At 42.2% G+C, this 12,805-nt stretch overlaps 1 protein-coding gene across 1 annotated transcript in view; it reads right to left on the bottom strand.

The window, feature by feature from the left end:
* Positions 1-2,377: 2,377 nt before the first annotated feature.
* Positions 2,378-12,805, bottom strand: part of ZEB1 (zinc finger E-box binding homeobox 1) — a 194,756-nt gene continuing 184,328 nt past the window's right edge. The window contains exons 7-9 of the mRNA XM_030832264.2: positions 7,005-8,815; positions 4,982-5,162; positions 2,378-4,858 (exon numbers count right to left, since the gene is read on the bottom strand). Of these exons, the coding sequence (XP_030688124.1) occupies positions 4,299-4,858; positions 4,982-5,162; positions 7,005-8,815 (2,552 nt within the window). The 3' untranslated portion in view covers positions 2,378-4,298. The remainder of the gene's footprint in view (positions 4,859-4,981; positions 5,163-7,004; positions 8,816-12,805) is intronic.

Here is a 12,805-nt window from a genome sequence, read left to right as displayed (position 1 = left end):
TATTTTCTGGATGAGTTTGTGTAGAATTGGTACAATAACTTCTGTAAATTTTTGGTAGAATTCACCAGTGAAGCCATCTGGGCTTGGAGTCTTCTTTGTGGGAAGATTTTTAACTAGAAATTTCTTTGTGATTGGACTAATCAGGTTATCTATTTCTCCTTTAGTGAGTTTTGGTATTTTGGACGTGACATTTTCATCAAAGTTGTCAAATTCATTGGCATAAAGTTCATACTACTTCCTTTTCATCCTTTTACCCTGTAGAATCTGCAAGAAGATCTTCTCTCTCATTCTTGGTGATTTGTCTCCTTTCTTTTATTCTTTGATCTGTCTGCCTAGAGGTTTAGCAATTGTATTAATTTTTTCAAAGAATCAGATTCTGATTTCATTGATTTACTCAATTGTTTTGGTTTTCTATGCCATTGTCTTCTTTTATTATTGCCTCCTTTCTGCTTGGTTTGGGTTTAATTTTATTCTTTTCCTAATTTCTTAAGGTGGAAGCTTAGATGACTGCACCTTCTATTTTCTAATAAAAGTTTAATGTTATAAATTTTCTTACATGCACTGCTTTACTGCACATTGCAACTTCTGATGTTGCATTTTCATTTTTACTTAGTTCTTCATAATTTATAACGGTCATATTTTACCTAGAAATGTGTTGTCTAATTTCCAGTAGTTTTGCGGAGGGGGGTAGATTTTCCAGATGTATCTGTTACTGATTTCTAGTTTAATTATTTTGTAGTCAGAGAAAAACCACTTTGTTTGCAATTCTTTTGAATTTGAGGGTTGTTTTATGGCCCATAAGATGGTTTCTCTTCATGAATGTCCCATGTGTTGTTGGGGAAAAATGTGTATTGAGTGGAATGTATTTGTTCACTAGAACAGAGGAATTTATGCTTTTTTTTTAGGTTCAGAAGACAAAGACCATATTGTGGTTGTTCTAATTGATCTTAAGAGATCTGTTCTGAGTTTGCATTTTCACGTTTTCAGGGCTAATTTTAAGTTTGCACACAGATTTGAAAAACCCTTGCCCTTGCTTTTCTTTTTCACCATGTTATAAAATGTATATTGGCCTTGCTGACATTTTCTACTCATGTTACTTAAGACCAGGATTGAGTTTAAATGTAGATGGTGTAAGCTGCTCTTAAGTGAGATGTGAGGCAGGCTAGTTGAGGGCATGGCTCTTAGAGTTGGGTGGACCCATGTTCCAGTCTTTATTCTGCTACTTAATATGTCTGTGTTCATGGGCACATGGTCTTTCAATCTTGCAAGGCTTTTGTGAAATCAGCTTTGACAACAGCAGTGAAGCACCTGTGTGCATGGTACAAGTCAGGGACAAATGACACTCTTGCTGTTACGGGGCTTGGGGGAGTAATGGGAAGCATTCGCGCGGTTTCATTTTCAGAACCTGTCTGATGAACCTGGATCCCTTTCTTAGCCGTTTACCCGTATGTATCGAGAACTCTGCCTTCTTTGAGCTGCTCCTTAGTGATTATGGCACCAATGTCTCCTAAGAAGGGTTATTTACTCTTATTTTCTAACCCTATACAATGCATTTGTTTATTGGGTAGCTCTTCTCAGTGACGGGAGAAATGAGGCACCATGCTGATAGCGATCACCTAGGAACATGAGGCCGTAAGAAGGGGAGGGTCGTCCCATCAGTTCCTACCAGAGGCCTTGAATGCCTGTGTCGTGTACCATTGGGTTAAGCACCAGAAAGACGACACCTAGAAATAAGCTCGCAAATCAGAGGAGAAAGGCGACGGGAAAGGTATAGTTTACAATTTGTCTGCTATGTCGTGTTCCGTAGGGCCTGAGTAAAAAAATTATTAAATTGCTGAAATCACTGAACATACATAGAAGCAAAAGAGTAGTAAAGACAGACACAGCTGAGCCCTGTTAACGTGCAAATTATATTCTCGTTTGACCAACGTGGCGGCATGCACTTGGGCCGGGCACTCTGCCGGGCGGGTGACCCAGCGGCCGACACGGCCCGTCCTGGTGGGCGGCGTGCGAGCCACAGCATAAGGGCTGAGATGACGAGGCAGGTACAGGGGCTGTGGGAGCCCAGAGGAAAGGCACCTAATGCAGGCTTCCCGAAGGGTGAGAGGCCACGGGGTCAGGAGTGAGGGGCGAAGGGGTTCGGGAAGAGGAAGCAAGCTCTGGGGAGGCCGTTCGTTAGTTGTCACCTCTGACCTTCCCAGAAACACCCAGCCGCGGGGAAATGCACGATTTAGCAGGGAACGTCTACACCGTCCAGTCTCCCCAGACCCAGCCCAAGATACACCAAGCACAGGATGACGGTATAGTACCCCCATGTGTGTTACAGAGTTTTCCAGAGAAAATCTTGATAATGATTAAAAGAATGACCGCAAGTAAGTCAGGCTTGTTGATGCATTTTATTGTGAGATGGGGGAGTCTGGTAAAAAACTAGAAAATGACCATGGTGTAACAAGGAACTTAAAAATGAAGAGTCAGGTTTGTAACTTACATACATGAATACAGGAACAAATTGGCACAAAATGTTAAACGTTGTTCCCAACACTGTTTACATAAGGTCGCCCTAGCTTGGCTTGTAAGGAACGAGACTTCATGGTTAGACTAATCTCTTCATAAAACCGCAGAGCAGCATGCTGTTAGTCACACAGTGAATTTCAGAATTTAATAGTTTTATAGTAAAAACTGGGTAAAGGTAAAATGACTTGATTGTAGTTGTAAAACTAATACATTCCCATTTAAATTCTGTTCTACAGTCCAAGGCAAGTATAAATGTTAACATAACACTGTTAAATCAAATCTCAATGCAAGAGAACCAATTGCATCTCTACTTTAAATCTTATCAACTTTCCAAATTTTCATACTAAAATATATTATTGTATTAATACAAACTACAGTATTATACACTACACTGTGTAATAAATAAAGAAATATAAAAATAAGACACATAAATATAAAAGTTTTCTAAAACTAAAAGTACATGTCAGTTAAGAAGGGTATTAATACTGCCAGGTTTGAAGACATACAGTACAAAAATGTTGCACAGATCTATAAACTAAAAGAAATAAAATAATACTGATAGGTAAGAATCAGCTAATGTTGTTAATAAACTGGGTCCATAATAACTAACATTTGGAAACAATTATGAGCCAAATAACAATGGCAGGTCCATGTTTGAAATGCAAGTACATGGATAAAGCAGATTAGAAAATTTCCCTTTCATTTCTGTAGAGAAATTCTGAAAGTCAATTAACGCAAAATGAATACGGAGGAATTATTAAAGGGTGAAATGTCCCAGTGTTTGGCTTCTCTGACAGAGTCAGTGGTTCTGAGTTTTATTTTAGAATTTCGATACAAGAAACAAATCAACAAATGCTAGTTATTGTAGGCCACGCATGAACGGAGGCTGGTCAGAGCCTTGAAAATACTGATAAATGGCACTTAGAGCACACAGGTCTTGCTTAAGGCCAAAGGAGATACAAAGCTTCATATCACATCCTTCATATTTGTTTACCACGTACTCAAACACAATTACGAACACCGATCTCTGCTGTCCTCACCAGTATCAACACTGTTAGTCCCTGCAATCAGAGCTCAACGGCAATCTTTTCAACTCCATTTAAACCACATGAGTAAGAAACTTCAGCTCTTCTATCGGCTGCTTTCTTAAGGCTAACGATACACTTTAAATGAGAATACGCTCTACTATGACAGCTAAATATTAGAAGTTACTACCTTCTAGACTGAATTTAGAAATGGTAGTTAGCACGGTTTGGAACTGCATTATACTTCTCCGTGAAGGGAATTTTGTAGTGCAGAAGTTCTCACATTTTAAAAAACATAATAAAATACTGAAGCGGATTTAGCATATGTTTACCAATAAAAAATTATAAAATTTCTCCCAATTGTACAGCTTAAGAATAAACCAACGTTAAGAGTGATAATTAATACTGATAAAATGAAACAATGCCAGATGCTTGTCTAAGTAATCAGTTTCCTTTAACCTGTTGCATCTTTGCTTTCTGAATCATTAAGTTTTCTAATCTGCTTCATGTTACAAACTTGTTCCTAACTTTGAAAAATGCATGAAAAATTACTAGGTCTGAGGTTCAGGCACACCCGGATTTTTTTTTGTGTGTGGTTTTTTTTTTTTTTTTGGTATTTTGTATTTTTTTAAATTTTTACTTTACACAGTAGTGAACAGAAATCACAGTATACAGGTTACTGTGTTTCCGTGAAAAGCATGTATAACATAGAACAAACTTCATTACCAATTAGAATTTTCTTTCTTTCTAGAAAAACGATCAGGCTTCATTTGTTTTCTCTTCAGACACCTGCTCAGCGCCCTGGCTGACTTTGTGTTCTAAGCTGTGGGCTGGGCTTCCAGCTCCTGCGCCCTCCCTCGCACCTTCTTCGGAGTTGGCTCGCCCCTCCCCCTCGCGCCCCTCCCCCTCGCGCCCCTCCCCCCCCTGCGGTCCTCCACTTTCCTTTTCCTCCTGCAGGTCTTCCATCTCCCTCTCCTCCTCCTCCTCCTCCTCCTCCTTGTCACTGTCCTCGTCCTCCTCCCGCGTGGAGCTCTCCCTCTCGTCCGAGTCGCCCTGCGAGGGGGAGGCGCGGGCCCCCGCGTGGTGCGTGGGCGGGCCCCCAGGGCCCGCGGCCCCCGGCTCGGGCCCCTCGGCCTCCCTCTTGCAGTAGGAGTAGCGGTGGTTCATGTGCTGGGAATAGGAGCCCGAGTGGGAGAAGCGCTTCCCGCACTTGTCGCACTGGTAGGGCTTCTCCCCGGAATGCAAGCGCGTGTGCTCGATCAGGTGATGCTTGTGTTTAAACGCCTTTTTGCAGATGCCGCACTCGTGAGGTCTTTTACCTGAAAATAAGGGCACAGCTATGAAATAAGATGGCATTAAGCCGACAGGCTTCGGGGCACTTCAGGTTGGAAATGGTTATAAATTTGTTTTTCCAAAACTGCCAGGTTCACGAGCATACATACCTGTGTGTTCGTATTTATGTCTCAACAACGAGCTACTCTTCTGGAATATCTTGTCACACAAATCACAAGCATACATTCCATTTTCTGTCTTCCGCATTTTCTTTTTGGGTGGCGTGGAGTCAGAGTCGTTCTGATCTTCTACATTGGATACTCCTTCGGAGCTAGTGTCTTGCCTTTCATCCTAGAGGAGACGAAGAAGGAGGAAAACTTCCTTTAAAATTACAAGATAAATGAGAGACATAAACAAAAGCACAGATTAAAGAACGACTGTGATGTACACTTTCCACAACTTGACCAAAGCAGGCTCCAAGGGGAGGGCCAGGTGACAGGTGGGGCTGACACAGACAAAAGGGAGGGGCGCTACAGCCGCGACCGCAGCAAACCCAGGGCCAGCTGGCGCCGAGAAGGAAGGACACCAAAAAGAAGTAATACAGAACGCAGTACTAACACAGTCCACCTAGTTCCGTATGAATCGTTACTTTATGAGAAGTTGGCAGAAAGTTTTAACTTACGAGTTTGCGGAACAATCACAGGTTCGTGACTGCATCACTTACCTTCACTCTTTCATTCTGGGTTTCACTGAACAAAAATTAAGATTCTGTTTTTTAAAAAAGTGGTCTTTAAATTTTATCTTCCAGAACCTTCGAGTTTTGTGAACTAAACTCCATTGTCTCCCTATCACTCTTCTAAGGAGCAAGATGGAAACAATGTAGGAGGGTCCACATCTCTAAACAAGGACACTCGCTAGACAACGCATCTTCCGAGTTTCGGGTTAGGGATAGGGTTGGGGCCTCCTGCCGGTAGAATTCTTCTTCAGGGAGCCTGTGGAGGGATTGGGCCCCTAAGATCCTGTGTCTTTTCTGCAGTCTTCCATTGTAAACTCACAAATTTTCTACAAGTTCAAAGGTTTTCCACGTTTCTCACGGCTTTGTGAGGCGGGAGAAGCGCCGACATATTTCTGGCATTTGCGAGCTGCTAACGGTGCTAAAGGGACTCGATTTTCAACGTTATTTGATCTAGTTGGATGATTAACTGAAATGCTTGTGGTTCCCTGTTTATTATTCAAAGGCATGAAGAGTGTTTTATATACCCAAAATTTAGACTTAGTGAGAAATTTAGCCGTGTGAAAACTTTTTCAAGAGAGAAATTTAGCCGTGTGAAAACTTTTTCAAGAGTTACCACAATTACGGGAAGCCCATTGGTAGCAATAGTTAAGGAGGAGAAAGCAGCAAAACACGAGTGAGCAGGATACTGTAATTATTTTAGCTGCACCTACTTACAGCAAATATTTGGAAAAAAGATTGAATCAAATGAATACTAGAGATAAATTCAATCAGAAATTGACGGAAAGAAATGGAGAGACATCAAGGTCAGTGACATAGAAAAAGCCCGGACAGTGAGACACACACAATCACACACATTGGTTCTATCAAAACCGTCATGGATTTGGGGGGAGTTAAAGAGGAAACTGCAAACATAGATTCACAAGTATATTCCCTCATATATCATTACGATTGAACACTATTTAGTTTACAGCTTACAAAATCATTGGTAAATTCACTAGATGAATTCTTTATATACTTAATTTTTGTTTGTTTAAAGTTTTTTTTTACAAACAGAGGTGTTAACACATAAAAAGTGATAGCTAAGTTTGCCGGGTGTGAAATGTCTGTGAACAAATTCTCATTTACGAACGATCATAATCGACACAGAACGTTAACGAATTTTGGGATCTGACTAGAAAACAGAAGTCTGATTAGTAAGCATTCCAGGTTTACTTTCCTCTTCTGTCTCTAGTTTCAAACAGTCAATATTTAGCTGAGACTCATCGACCCTTTTCTCAGCAGAATAACAAAACTGCCGTTGAAAAGTACTAAGGCACACATTCATCTACTTCCTTTCAGAAATGACAGCTTAACCAGCTGCTTGGCTCTCTTGGGACTGATTTTTATTAGAAAAATTCACTGAAAAAAGTCAAACGAGCACTTGACCAGTAGAGGCCGAGGGTGTGGGCATTCTTTACCTGATTTCCGTTGGGCTGGGCCGCCCTCAGGGCTGCTTCCTGGGCCGCCGGGCTGACTGCAGTCGAGTACGTGTAGGCGACCTGGGGGATCAGCAGGGTCTGCTTGTTGGCCGCCAGAGCTCGCAAGCACGGAACGCTGTTCTGGTCGGCGATGGCCACGATCGTGGGTAACTGGGCAGTGACTGTAGGTATAGCAATATTTATGGGGTTGGCACTTGGTGGGATTACATTTACAACTGGTTCTGAGTCTGTGACACAACTGTCCTTTTGTGGCTCCTTTTTTGCACAAGACAAGTTCAAGGGTTCTTCCTGGACAGAATAAACACTGTTCTGGTAAACACTAGTGATAGTTGACCTTTCCAATAACTCTCCCTGTTGCTTTGGTAGTGAAAGATCAAGAGGTTCGACCTGTGGCTCCTCCTGTGCCCCTTCTGCCGGGTACGAGTAACCCTGTGCGTTTCCGGAGGAGGAGAGGTTGAGGGGGGATGGGGACGATGCGCTGCCTCTGGAACCGTTGACCGCGGAGCCCACTGGTAGGACGGGGGAGCCGGTTATCTTCAGAGGACTCTGGAGATTCCTCGTGCCGTCCTGGGATTCATCTGCGTTTGTGGGCTGAGGCTGGTCATCGTTCTTAGCAGGGATGTTGGCTTTGCCTGGCTCGGGAGAAGATGCCTCAGAAGACTGCACTGACGTCTGTCCCGTCTGCATCTTTTCAAACCACTTTTTCACTACATCCGGCGGTAGGTTCACTGAGTCAGCAATTTTTGAGAGCTCTTCCGCACTTGGCTGTGCATTCAGAGCATAATATGCTTTCAGAAGAGACAGGAGGTTCTTTAAAGGTGGCTGGCTGGGAGACAGGCTGCCGTCTCCGGACCCCGAGGGAGCAGAGGCCTCGGGCTTGGCACCTTCTGGCGCGGGGGGCAGATGGGGCTGGGCGGGCTGCTTCAGGTCATAGTGCTTTAGCTCCGGAAGTGCGCTGATGTCCCCTGGACAGTCGTCACACAGGAGGCAAGTGCTGTCGTTCCCTCCTCCTTCAAAGCTTTTGTCCTTCTCAGATTTAACAGTAAGATCTTCTGGTAACTTTTCACTTTTGCAACTGTTGGTGGGGACTGGATTTTCTTTTTTTAAATTCTGAGGAACAACTTGAAGTTGGCTAGGTTGTTCAAGACTGTAGTTAATGATGATTTTGGTGGTTCCATCTTGATCCACCAGAGGAAGACTGATGGCTGAAATAACAGAATGGCCACCTTGCTGGATGGATGAAGCGCTGATTGTTTCTTGTTCTTTGGATGCAAGATTGGCTTGATTATTCTCCAAAACTTGCCTGATTACATTACCATCTACTGCCACTTTAAGTACATTCTGAATATCACTTAAATTGATACTGATGGGGGACACCAACCCCACCGTTGGCAGAACAACGGCTTGCACCACACCCTGAGGAGTACTGGTTGCCTGCAAGGGGCCACCACCACTGAAAACCCCATTCTGTAAAGGGGTTGAACAGTTGATTCCTGAAGCAACCACTATGGGCTTGAACTCATAATCCACAGGCTCCGTTTTGATTTGGTTTACGGAAAGTTGTTCTTGGAAGGGCTTATTCTCTATCTTCTGCCGTATCTGTGGTCGCGTGGGACTGCCTGGTGATGCCGAGAGAGATGGTGAGGGACACTGCGAGGTCTTGAGCCCTGTTCGTGGTCGCCCGTTCACAGGCATCAGGCTGATACATTTCTTACTGCTTATGTGTGAGCTATAGGAACCGGAATGGGAAAAACGTTTCTTGCAGTTTGGGCATTCATATGGCTTCTCTCCTAAACGACAACAAAAAATTACATTCATAAATTTTTACGTATCCACGTTTTTCCTAAAACAAGCAGTATCAATTTCAAAAGAGGTTACCATGTATATTTGTAATATAATTTTATTTAGAATCATCACTTTACGTTCAAAACCTACGTAGATGTCATAAACACCAGTAAAACGTGAGTCTGAACTACGTGCTAACCAATTAAAGAATCTTCTCAGCATATGTGTCCAACATTTCTGCAAACTTTTAAAAGTTCAAATCATTCTCAAATACCAAAAAATTATATCCTACTCTTTGAAGTAATTTTTTTCTTATCCTGTTTCACCAATTTATGTAATTTTCTATACTTTATTCTACTTAACCATCTGTAGGAGAAATTAATATTAGAGGAAAGAAAAGTAAATCTCCCATAAGGCTTAGCATGCATGAACATCTCGCCTTAACTGTGTGAGTCGTGAAGATCTATCCTTCCCATATCCACAGGTTTCCTTGAAAATATCTTTTTCAATGGGAAGAAAACTTGAAATACAAGGTATTGTTAGAAGCCGTGGCTTATTAAACTGGGGTGTATGTACTTCTGGATGTATCAGGCAATGTTTTACTGGGTATGAAAAGCATCTTACAGTTTCAATTTAGCGATAGTGGTTATGGTAATTTAAAACATGTAAATATTAAGACACAGATTAGACTGTGTTGCACAAATGCAACGTTTCTGTGAAACGTTAGGAAAAAAACAAAGAAGCTTCCTGCTTACAGAGGCCTCCTTTAAGTTGCTTCCCTAGACCTTCCAGGGCACAAGGCATTTATTCTTCTTGGCCAGTAGGGATACTTGGACAGAAAATTTTGAGAAGCACTGAGCTACATGAAATATTTACATACAGCCTATTTCTTTTTTCCTTTTGCTTTAACTTATAGTTCATCATTTATAATTTAAAAGTTACTGATGCCCATTTTCAGGGAGGTAGCAAACTCCAGGTGTTGTGGGCCGTTTACCTGCACCTGTTACAGTGCAGCTCAGCAGCTCACAGAGATGCTCTTTAAAAACCTTCTTTAGATGAATGAATGGCTAATTATGAAAATTATGAAATGTGACGATGCTGATTATCTACTCAGTAGCAAAATTAAAGCTCTTTATCTCCCCCCCCCCTTTTTTTGATGTTTATAGCCACTTTATTTTTTTTAATTGATGTATAGTTGATTTGCAATGTTGTGTTAGCTTCTGGTATATTCAGCTTTATTCTTTTTTTGAATTTTTGAAATTTATTTTTTATACAGCAGGTTCTTATTAGGTATCTATTTTATACATACTAGTGTATACATGTCAATCCCAATCTCCCAGTTCATCCCACCCCACCCCCAACACATTCCCCCTTTCTTTTTAATAATTAAAAGGAAAGCAGCAGGAAAGTCAATGTAAGCTCTGCTAGTAATGTAACTTCAATGTTGTAAACTTTAAAACAAGTGCATTATATTTTCATAGAAATTTATATCTAAGAAATCAGAACTGGAAGGAATCTAATAAGCCCTCTATGTAGCCTCCTTCTCAATGAAGAGTTCATTTTGTATCATCCTTGACACTGGCTCATCTCTGCTTAACCTCCTTTATTAGAAGGAGTCTCCTGCCGCTGGACAGCTCTGTGGAGGACAGTCTCGTCTGGCTCTGCTGAGGACCGTGGGTCTGGGTTCAGATTCTGGCTCTGTCGCAGGCTGTTCTCTTAACCTTTTTAAGCCTCAGTGTTTTGGTGCATAAATGTAGGTACATCCTCGCTGGACTGTTGTAGCAGTTATGTGAGATTATATAGCAAACCTCAGTGTGCTCTCGAGAAGTGTTAGTGATTCCTTCCAAAGGCGGTGAGACAGAGGCTCAGTACTAAGCCAGAGTCCGCTGCTTGGAGCGCCTACTTCCCTGCACTAGTTTGCTTCTGATGCCACAGAATTGGGTTAACTTTTCTTCCACGAGCCAGACTTCCAAACTGATGAAGAGCTGTCACGTGTATTCTTCAATTTCCCTTGTGTACGTTGAACATATCCGGGTCTTTCACGCGTTCCTCGTGGGACGTGGTTTTTAGAACCCTTACTCGCTTGTTAACTCACCTCTGGAAATTCTCCAGTTTAATCAGTATCTTTCCAGTGGGATGCCTGAAATATGATTCATTACTCAAAATGCATCAGATAAAAATTTCCAGTGGGGGTAAAATAAGGGATATGTCCTAGTATCTCTCCTATTTTAACATTCTTAATTATTCGGTGGCATTTTTAGGTGAGCTACGCTTGTTCTCCTGCTCTCTAGGAAAATAAGCATATGTAATACAGGTTACTTCTGTCTTTACAAACAGGGAGGTAGAAGAGCACAGTGGGTACGGCAGTGGCTTTGGAGACAGGATGCCTGTGTCAGAGCCCCAGCTCTGCCATGTCCCAGCTGAGTGACTGTGGACAAAGCTAAGCTTGCTGAACCTCCATTTTCTCATCAGTTTAAAAAAAAAAAAAAAAAAAGAGGAAACGGTAGCATCCACCTCACAGGGTTATTGTGAGAACTATATGACTTAATGCATGCAAATAACTAGAGTGTGGCTGTACAGAGTTAAGTGTTCAGTAAGTGCTAGTTATCATTATGCTTATTGGGAATCACCCTGATACTTTACCACTCCTGCAAAGAAAGTCTGCAGGACAATTATTCTAGAGCCAAAGTCACTACGTTTGTTAGAAAAACTCTTGTTTCTAACTCTGACTTCATAGCTTACGGATGATAGATGAAGCACATCAGCTCGCTTACCAGTCGACCTGGGTCAGTGTTTGTAACCACTCAGCCCTGCAGGTCGTATCAGGAGGGTGTGCTGCTCAAAGTTACATGTACTGCGAACACTGACTTGCTTTTAATGGCTGGGTGGGTGTTCGGGTGCACCTGATGTAAAGGTTTTCCAGGCTAAAATGACTGTGAGGCCGTGGAACAAACCCAGGTTACTTGCTGGGAGGATCCCAGCCCAGGTGCAGGGGCTCCTTTGCACCCCCGTGTGTGGTGTGGTGGCCTTCTCACAGCTCAGTTCCCACCCATGTGTGAAGTTCACATGACGCGTGACACACGTCTCTGCATAGGGTTCATTTCATGGGTATCAGAAGAGACCAACTATCCGGGCAATTTTAGGGCATATAATCGAGGACCCTGACCCTCAAGGCCTTATGAAAACTCAGCTGAGAAAAAAAATTACAGAGGATTCCTGAAGGATATGCAGTTCATTCATTACTAGATACTCTAAACAGTGCTTTCAAAACCATCTGTGGTGAAGGATCATTTGTTTTTTCATTAAAAAAACTTTCCAATCTCCTATGGACCAATATTGTATAAAATACAATGAAATTGTCACAGCACTGTCTTGGTATACTAGTTTCTCAATGTATCTGCAATGACACTGAGTAGCCCTGCTTGAACTCTCCCCTTGGAATAAACCATCCGGGAGCCGTAGACTGGGACGGCATCCATCGGCCACCCTGGGACAATGCTTTTTCTGAATTGCACTTTGCTGAAATATCATTGGCCTCTATTGAAGAATCTTATTTTAGAGAGAAAACACTATCAAATTCTCTGCTGTATTATTTTAAGGATATTTCTCAGGATATAAATATTTTGTTCTTTATTCTTTTTTAACTTAATTTTTAACATCTTTATTGGAGTATAATTGCTTTGCAATGGTGTGTCAGTTTCTGCTGCATAACAAAGTGAATCAGCTATACGTATACATATATCCCCATATCCCCTCGGTCTTGCATCTCCCTCCCACCCTCCCTATCCCACCCCTCTAGGTGGTCACAAAGCTCCGATATGATCTCCCTGTGCTATGCGGCTGCTTCCCACTAGCTAGCTATTTTACGTTCGGTAGCGTATATATGTCCATGCCACTCTCTCACTTTGTCCCAGCTTAACCTTACCCTCCCTGTGTCCTCAAGTCCATTCTCTACGTCTGTGTCTTTATTCCTGTCCTGCCCCTAGGTTCTTCAT

Source organism: Globicephala melas, chromosome 2, assembly GCF_963455315.2.
Source record: "Globicephala melas chromosome 2, mGloMel1.2, whole genome shotgun sequence".
In the NCBI taxonomy this organism is placed as follows: Eukaryota; Metazoa; Chordata; class Mammalia; order Artiodactyla; family Delphinidae; genus Globicephala; species Globicephala melas.
The sequence above is the reverse complement of the archived record's forward strand: the minus strand, read 5'-3'. Positions and strand labels throughout refer to the sequence as shown.